The 13,531-nt window shown below is 33.8% G+C and overlaps 1 protein-coding gene across 4 annotated transcripts in view; it reads left to right on the plus strand.

Moving 5' to 3' along the window:
* SPAG6 (sperm associated antigen 6) overlaps positions 1 to 13,531 on the plus strand; it is a 48,641-nt gene that overhangs the window by 19,860 nt on the left and 15,250 nt on the right. For all 4 annotated transcript variants that reach the window (XM_032236689.1, XM_032236687.1, XM_032236686.1 and 1 more), the window contains 4 exons: positions 2,028 to 2,211; positions 6,331 to 6,536; positions 7,647 to 7,820; positions 10,913 to 11,065. In XM_032236689.1, coding sequence (XP_032092580.1) covers positions 2,028 to 2,211; positions 6,331 to 6,536; positions 7,647 to 7,820; positions 10,913 to 11,065 — 717 coding nt within the window. The remainder of the gene's footprint in view (positions 1 to 2,027; positions 2,212 to 6,330; positions 6,537 to 7,646; positions 7,821 to 10,912; positions 11,066 to 13,531) is intronic.

Raw genomic sequence — 13,531 nt, forward strand, 5'->3', positions numbered from 1 at the left:
AACTAGATCTGGAAAGACTAGTGAAGTAAATCCTTTGTTATCTTTACCTTTTTGGTATACAGCATCTTGGTGACACAACATTTTTAATCTATCACGTACATTTACAATCTAATTCAGAGATAGCTATTTTTTTGATTCACTTATTTGTCCACTGGCCTATCCTTTTGCATGGTGAAGCTGATGCCCTCCCCATGCATATACAGTTGCTTGCAAAAGTTAAGCAGCCCTATTCAAATTATATGTTTTAGTGGAACTTTAAATGAACAGAAGTTGGTACAAAGTTACATCATCTTTCTGAAATTTTGAATGAATATAAACTATATGAGCTTCAGTATAAGAAAAAGTGCATATAAAATGGCAGATGTAGAAATTTGAATACACTTTCACTTACTCCACTGCTACTACTCCACTGCTACTACTATGTTTGCAAAAAGAAAGTAACTAATTTTTTCCTTATAATCAGCTGGGAATTTTTCTATTTTTGCTTTGTTATGTTTCCTTGCAGCATTTTTCTAGCTAGAAATCCTTCATCACATGAAAGGCAGACCTCTGATAATCTACGCTTTACTTCACATTCTATAAATCCATCAGAAACTACTAAGGAAAGTATGATATGATTAAAGAAGATTCTCCTTGGATAAATTAATTGCAGTATTTAAACTATCAGCACATAAAAGCAAAGAGTGAAGGATGAGAAAAGTTTTACTTGGCTGTTATGGGAAACTAGATGATGTCCATCCATCACTTTTGAACACAAAAGTTGAAAAGATTCATTAAGACCATTGAACCAGCCCCTGCTCTATGCAGAATTCCAAATTAAAACAAGCACAACAAATTACTTTTTATTGATGCAGTGAATGAGAGCCCTCTCTGGGTGATTGTTTCTACTTTTCAACTCTTCTTAGTATTAGGAAGTTTTTCCTAACATTTAACAGACTACTTTGTTTCCTCTGATTGAAGTGCATTATTCAAAATCATGCATTATTGGATGTTAGAAAACAGAAATTGGTCTTTTGGCTGTTACTCCTCCAGATTTATTTTCCTACAAGACCAATTCCCACGATTTTTCTTTGGAAGACAGCCTCCTTTACCTTGATTGTGGTGGTTCCATTCTCTGAACTCAAATATAAATGCTGCAGGAGTAAGATTTCATTCCTAGTCTTGATAATTTCCTTCTGTATTATCACAAAACATACTTGCTCTTTTAAGAACACATATTGAGGAAAAAAGATCCTATAACCTTAATACCTAATGTAAATGAGACAAAATACTTCTCTATTTTAGCGTGTGTATACCAGATAACGTAGACAGTGATTTATGTATTAGTAACTTCATGTGTTGAATATTGTATTGCTGGGTTATATCATTCAATGAGGATCTATCCTTTTGTACAGAAGCTACAGTTTATGCAAAGTGTAGTTGCAAAATTATTATGTAGTACAAATGTATAATACCAGTTTTGAAATAATTGCACTGGCAGTTTTCTGCCAAAGGTTTAAGGCTTTGTTATTGTTCTATAAAAATAACTTTGGATCAGGATTCCTGACAGAGTGACATTATTTCATGGACATCTGCTTGATCATTGCAAATATCAGAGGCCTTCCTGATTACATCTGTTCTATAGACTCTTTTTATATAGAAAGCCTTTTGTTATTGTTGTGATTCATTCACTGGGACACCCTCCCCTTCAACAAAAACCCCTCTGCTGACTTTGTTGCTATTTAGGCACATTATACAAATCATTTTTGCTTAGTTTGATAGTGAAAAATCAAAGGGTGATTTTTTAAATATTTGAATTGGATTTTTATATTTTGAGCTTAGATTGTTTTCATATCAAATGTGTTTTTAATTTTATACAGCATGGGGAAGCATTGCATAACAGATGGCATATAAGTAGGTTAAATAAATCTATGTATTTATTTTTCAAATTTGGATACTGCCCTTTTTACATAGATTTAGTTGATTCATTTCTTTTCAGTGATGAGACTCCCTGGTTAAATATTCCAATCTTTTTTGTACTTTTGTAGCGTTTTTATAAGAAAGCGGCCGCATTCGTATTACGTGCAGTTGGAAAGCATTCTCCTCAGCTTGCCCAGGCAATAGTGGATTGTGGAGCTCTAGATACACTGGTAATTTGCTTAGAAGATTTTGATCCTGGGGTGAAGGAAGCTGCATCCTGGGCCCTTGGTTATATAGCAAGACATAATTCAGGTAAGATATTTCTTAGATATTTAGGTTGCATCAAGTATTTACATTATGAAAACAACACAGAAAACAGATAATGGGTCTTGTCGTCTATATGAGCAAGTAGACATGGATAGCATATATCAGATTTAAGAAAAGTAAATGGAACACAATGACTGTGTAGGAAGATGTGCTAAAAACTGCTAGAATATATATATATATATATATATATATATATATATATATGTGTGTGTGTGTGTGTGTGTGTGTGTGTGTGTGTGTGTGTGTGTGTGTTTTATTTGTGCTGATAAATAATATATATATATATATCCAATATATATATATATTTATATATATATATATATATATATATATATATATATATATATATATATATATATATATATATATATATATATATATATAAAGTGGCATGAAATAATGTTGGATTACTGGCACAATTAAAAAAAATATGCAGTTGAAATTCCACCCTTTCTTCTAATCCTTTTGTTTGTTATGTTTATACATTTTACTTTCTGTAAACAAAGACATAAGAATGAGAATTGGAACTGCCTCTCTTCTTTGTAATTCTAGCATCAATATAAATGCTAATTAGGATTATAATTTCTTGACCAGTACTGCTGTAATGCGGATATTAAAATAACTGGTTAATTTTTAAGGGAGGAGTAATTATGTATTTTTTATTCTGCATTTTAAATTACAGATTCTCTACAGCACAACTCCTAACAGTTATCAAATATTTTTAAGGAAAGCATTGCGAGGAGACTTAGATTAAATTATTTAATACTACTGTTTTTCTTGTTAAGTGTACTTACACACTTAGAAATCAGGAATGATAATGTAATTTGGAAAAAAGAGATACATTTTAAATAATACTTTTAAGCTCATCTATATTATTAATGACAAGCTTTTCTTTGTAAAAAATATTTAAACAAACTAGCAACAAAATAATGAATTTCTTTTTGTAAAAAAAAAGGGGGGGAGGATTTATTTAGGACAAAGAAAATATTGTTTACAAAACCCCCCAAAGAGATATGGAATAGATTTTTATCTTGTACATCATTCTAGTTTATAAATGGCGAAGAGTGGAAGACAGAGTAAAATACTTGTTACAATGAATTTGTAAATTACCAGAACATGCTTCTAGAGAGCAATGTTTCTTCTCCCATCATGAAGCAATTGTAGATTCAGACACGCAGAGAACCTGTGACCATGGAAACAGTAATACAAAGTGCACAAAATTGACCACACAGCAGATCAGGGGAATAGTTCCTCTCCCTATCACAATAGTCCTTGATTTTGAATTATATCAAAAGAGGCATAGCAAATCACTAAACATTTCCTTGAAGTGTCTCAATTAACAATGGATAGTTAGTGTGCAGATGACACAGGTAACTAATAAAAAAGATAACTGAAAGCTAATTAGCACAGCTACCATCATTGTTAACTTCTTAGGGAATAAGGCACATCTTGAAGTTCAAAGGAAAACAGCCACCATGGGGGTGAAATAGTTTCCATATACATCTGGATTCTAGGCCAACTGAGTAATTCCTAACTCCTTGACCTATCTGATCTTGATTTAGCAGGCAATATGGAAACTGAATTCAAGATGGCCATATAATAAAACAAGGCAGGATACATTAGCAAAATGTAACATGTATTCCAGTCTCTAATCAAGACTATAAATCATCCTGGAACAAAAGTCACAATAGGTGATTCAGAGATTGAACATGGTCAAATTAATGTTGAGGAAGAAAGAAAATACAGATTTCTTATTCCCACCACTATGAAGCTTTTAATATTCTTTTATATAAATTTTAATGTCTAATGACCTATGATATATTAAAATGATAATGAATGGGTGAAACTAAGATTTTTGAGGAATAAGAGTTATAAAATATGTTAAGGTGTGTTAGATTTATTCTAATATTTGTGCTTTTTTATTTGCTATCATTTTGGAAATTAATTGTGTTTTGGTGATTTGCTACTGCAGAATTTAGATTTATTCAGTTTGTATGCTGCCCTATTCCCGAGAGACTTAGGAATCTGGGGACTGAAAAAACAAAATCAGTTTAAGAAGCCAGAGATAGACTTTACTATGCAGTCTTGTCCAGTCATGTGTTCTAATACCAGAAGACTTAATTTTGAGGCGAAGGAGGATGTGATTCCCTGATTTAAGCATTTAACGTCACTCGTGTCAGGAGTATCTGTGGTGGCCTGAGCACTCTGCCAGTGAAAAAGGGTTCCCAAGGTCAGTTTTCAGCTGTGACAGCCTCCTGCAACACTCTTGCAGTGAAAACAGAGCTCAGAAGGGCCTCCCATGGCCCTCGTAAGCTCTGTTTTCACTGGCAGGGGCACTGCAGGCTGGTCCTTCGCAGTTTCCAGGGCAGCCCCATGGACTAAGCACCCCATAGGCTGGATCGGGCCCCCAGGACTTGTGTTTGACACCCCTATTTTAGATTTTTAAAAAAGATTACTCAACCTCTTTATAGTAGTATAGTTACTTTACAGTTATAATTTTATCTTCTACTGTTTAAAATTTGAGATTAGTTGCTAAGAGCTTGTTGGGGGGGAGCTTTTATTAAAATGGTTTTAGTATTTTGCTGAAATTTCTTTCAGCCCATTTGGATAGTATTTCAGTATTAATTTTTAAGACGGATTATAAAAGGAATTTTAGATATATTTCCTTTTTTATGAGGCTTCTACTTTAAATAAATTATGTGCCTATTGCTACTGTAATACACATTTACCAAGGGGAAATACTTTATAAACACATACCTGCAGTACACAAACAGCTTTTATGACAAATAGCATATTATTTAGATATGTGACAGAGTTTCATATTGGGAATAAAGTAGGGTGAAGTTGTAAATGCAGCAGAGGTTTAGATCATGACAAAAATGTATTACAATATAACAATATTTATAAATATAATAAAACAACATTTGTATTTCAATTATATAAGTTGAACAAATTTTATCACAAGTAAAAAGTTTTTTTACCTTAGCGCACTGTAGGAAAATTAATAAATATATACAATATAGTACATGAGTAAGTAGGTAAGTGGATAATCAGTTTGTGGGCATTCCCCCCCTTAAGAAAATTCTGCAGAAAGCTTTGATTGATGAACTGTAAATGCAAAATCAAAGTTGGACCCTTGAATTACGAGAGCTATTTGTTGCCATGGCAATGCAAGGCAGGTTAAATGTTAAAGATAAGAGACTATGTGCATAACAAGGGGAAGACCTAACAAAACCTTATTTAAGAACTTATAATAGCCCATTTGAAATTAATGAGATTTGTCCTCATTTTTCATCATCTGCAAAAATGTCCCATGCTCTAATCCTTGTGTTTGCTATCCAGTAATTTTTTTACCTCACTACTGAAGTTTAATGATAAATATGTTGGAAGAAGGGTAATGAATATTTGGTATAATAGAGTCTGTATCAATTATTGTGGATTTTTATGTTAAGATACAATTAATTGGCCATGGTGGCTTAATGTCTGTTGCAGTGATTTAAGGAAAAGATCTAGTTTACTGATAAAAAGGTATCATTAAAATGTATGTTGGTGTTCATAATTAGCAAGTTAGATCTTTGAATGAATGGTGATATCACTTTTAATGAAATTAAAAATCAAATGTAATATAGACCTGTTATTTTCTATTTCTTGTATGAATAGGACAAAGAATCTCCAGTCTAAATCAGATTTGTGAGAGAAGGGGACACATTTAGGTATTTTGGCTTTTCTTTATTGTTAGCAGTGCAAAAACTGCTTGCTTATTGATCAGTGCACAACAGTTGGACCTTAAACAGCTGACATCTGCTTACTTTTTACAAATGCACACGTGTGCACATACACAGGGTAGCAAGCCATTTCAGTCTAATGTACCTTAAATGTGTACACCTAAGTGGAGGTCCATCTATTGACCTGTATTCTTTTCAGCTCAGGACTGGTCCACATGGTTTATGAAACTTGAAGGGCTGATTTGAAATGCAGATGTCCAAAGACTAGAGTCCACCCTCCCTTCTCTCTCTCTCTCCTGCTGTATCTGTCAAGGTGAAAAATGACTTGTACAAGGGTCAGTCACCCATATTCGCTTAATTACTTTCATTGGACCAACAGAACTGTCACAGGCTGTGGTGGATGCTGGAGCTATTCCACTCTTAGTCCTATGTATCCAAGAGCCAGAGATTGCTTTGAGAAGGATTGCTGCTTCAGCATTGAGTGATGTTTCAAAGCATTCTCCAGAGTTAGCACAGACGGTCGTTGATGCTGGGGCCATTGCTCACTTGGCACAGATGATCCTCAATCCTGATGCCAAATTAAAGGTACTTCCCAAACTAATTTTGCTCTTTTCCAACTGAGAATGTGATTCTATATTGGAGAAGCTGTATTAATCCTCAATGAACTTTTTTCAAAAATATGCAATGCTAAATTGGCATGGTAACAAAGGGGGGATATGATTGCTTGATGTGATTGTTATAGTATTTATGGTGGATAAGAAACAGGGCATTTAATATGGTGATTATTTGGATTCTTAGCAATGAGAGATAGATTTGTAGCAGTTATCTTCAAGAGCTTTTCTGAATTCTACAAAACTTGCTGGTTCTAATGAATTCAGTATGTGTAATTTATAAAGTATTAAATATGTTTACCATTTTTTGTGCTTTTAAAATGATAATGCTATACTCTACAATATTTTGTTTTGGAAACTAAATTACTTCAGTGACATGCATCTTTGAATAAATCAGGTAAATGTCATACAGTAGGTACAAGCCTCTAGATTTTTATTAACATGCTCGGGGGGGACCTTTGGCTTAATAGAAAATTATGCACAATAACAATGGTTAGTATCTAAAATTAAATAAATTCTCTTTGTCCCGTGTATACTGGTAGTTTTCTTTTGGGGGAGGACTGTTAACATAGAGTGATTCCCCCCCCCCCCACCAAACGCAACAGGTTTATAACATATTTATTTCAAACATTGTAAGCTAACTGCCAATAGTTGATGAAGAGCTGTATGGTCTATCCTAATAAAAAACAATGTTTTAATATGTATGGATTTTAAAAGAAAGCAATAAATAGCATGTGTTGGCTTCCGTTTTGAATTGCTGGAAATTCCATTTCCTAATTATAGTTATGGTAGTTTATTTCTTTAAAAGAATTATGTAGCTGTCCATTTATATTCTATAAAACAAAAAAACCCCATAAAACTAGTTAAAATAGGTTCACTTAATTAAGAAAAGTTTCTTCCAGGTAAATATATATATTCGCTATTGGAAATTATGCCTTTATTTTTATCATTTTTTTTGTTTTGAAATTATGTATTTTGATGGGGTCATGCCTTCACAATTTGAAAGAGAGTTTTCTGCCTCCTTTTGATTGCTTTGTCTGTATACTCAATAACCATTTATAAAATACTCATTCCTGTTTACCAGCGTCAGGTGCTGTCAGCTCTTAGTCAGATAGCAAAGCACTCTGTGGATCTGGCAGAAATGGTAGTTGAAGCAGAAATTTTTCCTGTTGTACTCACGTGCCTGAAGGATTCTGATGAATATGTCAAGAAAAATGCTGCAACTCTAATTAGAGAGATAGCAAGACATACTCCTGAGGTAAACCATGTGAATATAAACACAAGGTCATGATGTTTGTATATAAGTGAATATGTTTAAGTGTGTATGTGTGCATGCCCATGAGTATACATGAGTATAGTATGCATGATTATGCATCTACAAATGACAGATGTAGATATGCACAAGATCTTCATTATTGTTCTATAACTATGCAAATTCTCTATTGTTTTTGATATAAATAAAAAAGAAATGTTTGTTGCTCTTTTGGGGCATGCATAGAATACAAATATGTAAAAAAAAATCAAAATTGGCAAGTTCAGCTTTTTATTGGTGGATATTAACATGTCAGATATATTTAATAATTCAGTTATATGGGATGATCTGTACAAAGTAATAATAAAGTATAAAACATCCCTAGTCTGTAATTCAGAGTACAGTGAACAAAATGAAAAAAAAATCCTGTATATTTAGCAGGATGGGTGGTTGGGTGGTTATGCTAGGTGTTGGGTAGTTTTTTTTAAAAAAGGAATTGCCTTAGTAAGATGATGATTGTTGGGTGGTCTAGAAAATGCCTCCTGTGTTCTGAACTGGAAATATTTAAATAATGGCCATACAGCTGCTGAGCAGATCCAAATAGGGCATAACCTATGGACTTGTGAGGATTGGCAGAGTAGGAAGTAATAGAAAGAAGATTGACAAAGAAAAAAATCATTAGAGGAGGCTCATCCATTTTCACAAAATGTATTTTGTTAATTATGCATCCCATAACTATTTCTTGCCAACTCTGAAATAACTGGTTTCCTGGTACCAGTAAATCAGGAGAAGATACTCTACAAACCTTTAGTAGCCCTACAGAGCTTCCTAGGAGTTAGGCACCACAGAAATAACCAAGTCAGTCCAAGGGCTTATATTGGGTTAAAAGAATGAAGTGTATTGGGGAGTATAAATTCTCCCCTCCCCCTTCGCATGGCTCAGGGACACTTAACAGCTCACCAGGATCTCTTTATAAAGAGTTTTTTATTAATTTAAGCCTCAAAATCTCTCACCGAAATTCAATATCCTCATTATCTCAGGTGCTTCAGCGCTTGAGTGAAAGGTCCCCTATCCCTTGCCGCCCCCGATCTCTGGAGGAGATATTGCGAGTCGAATGGGAATGAAAGGCGAAGGAGGTAGAAAGATTTGGGGACTCGCCGCTGCGGTCTAAACTTCCTTTGTGCCGCAGAGCCCGGTCTCTGCAGGAGTCCTCGCTGTGGGTCTAAAAACCCTGGCATTTGAAACTGCAATGGTGGGGGAAGGGGCCAGCCGAATGTCAGTCTCGCTGGTTCTGGCCGTGGGCTTCGATGCCAGACTTTTTCGCTCTCACCGGCCCTCTGCTGGGAGGCGCTATTTTGATCTTGAGGGAATCCTGTTGATAACTTGCTTGTGAAAGGATCGCAGCACGCACTTGGCAGGCATCCTAAAGCCAGTTAACTGCCGAAATTTCTGTCACGTGCAGCATAAATTGCCCAGCTCTGCAGTGACTGACCTACCAGATGTTATTGGAAAGTAGAGAGAAGTCTCTACAAAGACAGCTAATTGGTAGGAATTATGAAGTAGCCAGACCATAATATGGTCAAAATGTAGCCAAAATATTTGTTTGTCTGGTTGATGTTTAGCCTAGAAAATAGCCTATTTTTTAAATGCCCAATAAATCATTCCAGAAATATAAATTCACTAGGATAGCTATAAAAAAATAAGAACAGCCAAAGTGACACTGATCAAATTGTACTAAAAGGCTTTTAGTACAAGGCTTGAGGATTTTTTAAAAACAAAGTTTGATGCCAAAACCACCTTGACAGACCACAGGCAATGGGTCTTGAGACCAGCATCTGGCACAGCAGGATGTATTCTAGAACATTCCTCATTGCTGCTGATGTTCCATATTGTTTAAACAAACTACCAACACTCTGAAGATAATTGCTTGATATTTGGACACAGCTGCCTTTTTTATTTTCATCAAATGCCTTGAATCCCACTCCTTGACTGAAATTCCACTTAAGAGTGTTGGGCTATGCATCACTGCCCACTTCTGCTTCTTTTTTTGTGGTTATTCTGCATATTATATACTAATTACCCCAAGGCAAGGGGACAAGAGAAAGGGCTTCCCTAGAGTGAAAAGTCTAAATTACAACCTTATCCTTAAGAAGGCCTTTTTCTATGACATCTTGTAATCCAGAGGCAGGCCTCTGATGAGCTCTTTAATTTACAGATTGGCCTGTTTAGAGATGCATACCAGTACTAGCACTAGAAAATGATGCCTATATAAATATATTCTCAGAGCATTAACATGCAATGTTGAATGCTACATATATTTCCAAAAACAGAGCAGATACTTTCCTCCATGCTATAATATATACTCACAATAGAACATGTACAATATCATATTAAGCATTTTATAAAAATTGCAGTATGACAGCTATGTTTTAATGAGTTTTATTTCTTGGCTTTAGGGAATGATTGTTGGAAGCATGTTAGTTGTCTAAAACCTTTGATTGTTTCCAGCTTTTTTCAGATATACTTCAACTAAGTCCTGATCTATTAATTCTTGGCCCAAATAGTTTCAGAAAATTAGAAAATTTCTCCATTCAACTGCACTAGTTTGCTTAATCTCTGTGGATCAAAATTCTGGGTTTAATTGGTTTTTGATATTATCCATTGTAACTTCGGCATGACAACTTAGAAAGTGCAGGCCATAATAATTTTCTTAGACTTTAAAATAGCAGAAGACAGTTAATTCTTAGTTAAAAACAGTCATTTATTTGCACAGAATTGATATGTACCATTTAGTAGTGCTTATTTATTTTAATTTATTTAAATTATACCTCTCATTCCATCTCTCACCAGAACAAACAAGATGGTTAGCAACATTCCAAATGATAAAAAAATAAAGAGGACATAATTAAAATAAATTAAATATTAAACTCTTGAAGGCATATGAAGTAGATAACTGTATGCATTACATTCTTTTTTCTAATTTGTGTGTCTCATTAAATATTTATTCAATATATAATAATTTAGAAACAAAAACATGTAATGATATAGTTTGGTAGTCATGTGAAATGATATAATCTCCTGACTGTATTTGTTTTCAGCTTTCACAACTTATTGTAAATGCTGGAGGAGTAGCTGCCATCATTGACTGCATTGGTAGCTGCAAAGGAAATGTTAGACTCCCAGGTATTATGATGTTGGGCTATGTAGCTGCTCACTCGGAAAACCTGGCCATGGCAGTGATTATCTCTAAGGTTAGTTTCTGGGCCTTCTAATGTTACAACCAGAATGCTGTTTATAGAAGTTGGCTTGAGTACATATGATTATTTTTACAGGTCAGGGACAAAACATTAGCCAAAGGCAAAGAATAAATATGTTTATAAGAAGGATTTTTGTGATGTAACAGCCATCCTTGGGCTAATTGCTCAGTCTTTCTTGTCTTAAAGGTTGCCTTGAGAATAAATTGAAAAGGCAAAGGAAGTTATTTTCCTTTTAAAGGAAGGTAGGCCATAAATAGTATAAACATTAAATATATTTTTGTGTACCCACTTGCTTTTATAACTTAATAAATATGGAAATACATATAACTTGCTGTACAAATACTGACAAAAGTGTGTGCTGTTTAGTTTAGTGAACTTTGAAATGTTGGATTTTTCATGTATTGTTTGTTTGTAAGCTGTTTAAAAGTGTTTAAAATATTTTGGTATGAAAAAAGTTATCTGTATATAAAACACACACACACATAAACACACATGCACACAGAGTTTTGATCCCATTATTTGAGTCACCACAATATTGACATAATAGTACAACCCAGGTACATTTAAACATATGTACCTGTATCCCATTAACAGTACTATGAATCATACATGTATTTCTCATACTGACTCTGAAATCAAAGGGATATTAAAGCAACAATATATTATGTTTAGTTTGTTTATCAATAGTCTGTTATTTTTCTTTAAAACATCCCACATACGGTATAAACCTAGAGATGTTTAGTGAACATAGATTATTGGAAATAAGGAAACTATGTAAATTGCTTGTACATGTCTTATTCAAGGTAGCTTTTTATATTAACAAAACAAAAATACCAATTATTTTATAAAATGGTACAATCACCTCAGTTAGATGCCTTATTTCTTGTTCTTGAAATGCAGGAAAATAGCAGAATTTGGGCCTGGTTCATTTTAAAAAATATGGATTAGTTTGCTAGCTATCAAGAGTTTCTGCATTTTCATGAGATGCTAATTGACTTGCATTTTTTAAATAGGAAAAGAAGAGTACCAATATTTTATTAAAATAAATATTTGATGTCTAGCTTTAATTGCCTTTAAAATGAGAATATATAAATTAGTTATCTTCTGTTGCATCAGAGAGTGGGTTTTGTTTCTATTATATTTTTAGATATAAAATTAGGTTCAGTAGAAAAGAAACCCAAACCTAGTCCATCTGAAAAAAAGAACATGCTCTTCTGAAACCTTCTTGAATGTATAAGCCATAAAATAGGCTCCAAAAAAATTAAATATCATTTGATTTTTTTAGGCTTGTTTATTTGGGCAGACATTTAAATGAGGGTTTGTATGTGAGCTTTTTCAGCTTCCAAGAGGTTCTAATACAAAATTTAAATATTTTGTGTGCGTTACAGATATAGATAATACTGTTTCTCTCTCTTAATTCATAAAATGATTATTAGTGGACATAAAATGTGTTAATTTATGAGTATGTGTGTAGGCACAAAGTATCGTAATTATAAAATTGGCAGGACTATAAGGCAATCTGACATGATGAAAGTTTCAATCTATTCCGTAAGGGTCAGCGTGCACGTGAATAATAACTTATTAAGTGATACTTAAATGTATTGTGTGCAGTGAACAAAAGGAAAAATAAAGAATCAAATATATAATATATTCCTACATGATGGAGGAAAAAGCAAATGAGAGGAAATTTGCAGCTATCTCATATATTAAGTGTACACCCTTACATGCCTTTCAGTGAGACTCAAGACAGTGCCATACTGAAATGAATAGAAGATGAAGCTTAGCTGCCCTCCAGAAAACCTGGGAAGGAAACTGGAAACTTAGGATTTTCAGCCCTGATAAAAAGGCTGGCATTATTTTTCCTTTGAGTGTCATTTGTGGCATCTGCTCCCTGAAACATTTTTGAAAACAATAAAAGTGTCAGCTCTTAATATTCATGTCTCATTAAGCTAGCAGATTTAGTATTGTAGTGAAGCTTACATTTGTAGTGTTCAGTAATGATAAGATTGCACTAATTGATCCTAAACAATGACCTAACACAGTCAAAAAATGATTTATTGGAGCATCTGTAAAATTATCATACTAGTAAGTAATGAAAAATTGATGGAACACAGAGTTGAAACAATCAAAAGGTTAAAATATTATGGGATTTCCAAAGACAGACTGTCTCAGTTCATAACACTCCAGATACAACTGTGGTTGTAAAGAAGAAAGAGTGGATAATTACAGTAATGTGGCAATACCAGGGGATAGTAAAAGATAAGACAAAGAATTGGAAAAGTATAAAGATCTGAAAGCTGAAATTGAAATATTATGGCATAAATGTGGTTTTGTATTCTGTAAGATGCCTTGAGTCACCATGGGCGAATAGGCGGCAATATAAAACAAACAAACAAATAAATAGGTTGTGGTGATCCCTATGGTTATCAGCATATGGGATACTATATCAAAAACCCTTAA

Source organism: Thamnophis elegans, chromosome Z, assembly GCF_009769535.1.
Source record: "Thamnophis elegans isolate rThaEle1 chromosome Z, rThaEle1.pri, whole genome shotgun sequence".
Lineage (NCBI taxonomy): Eukaryota > Metazoa > Chordata > Lepidosauria > Squamata > Colubridae > Thamnophis > Thamnophis elegans.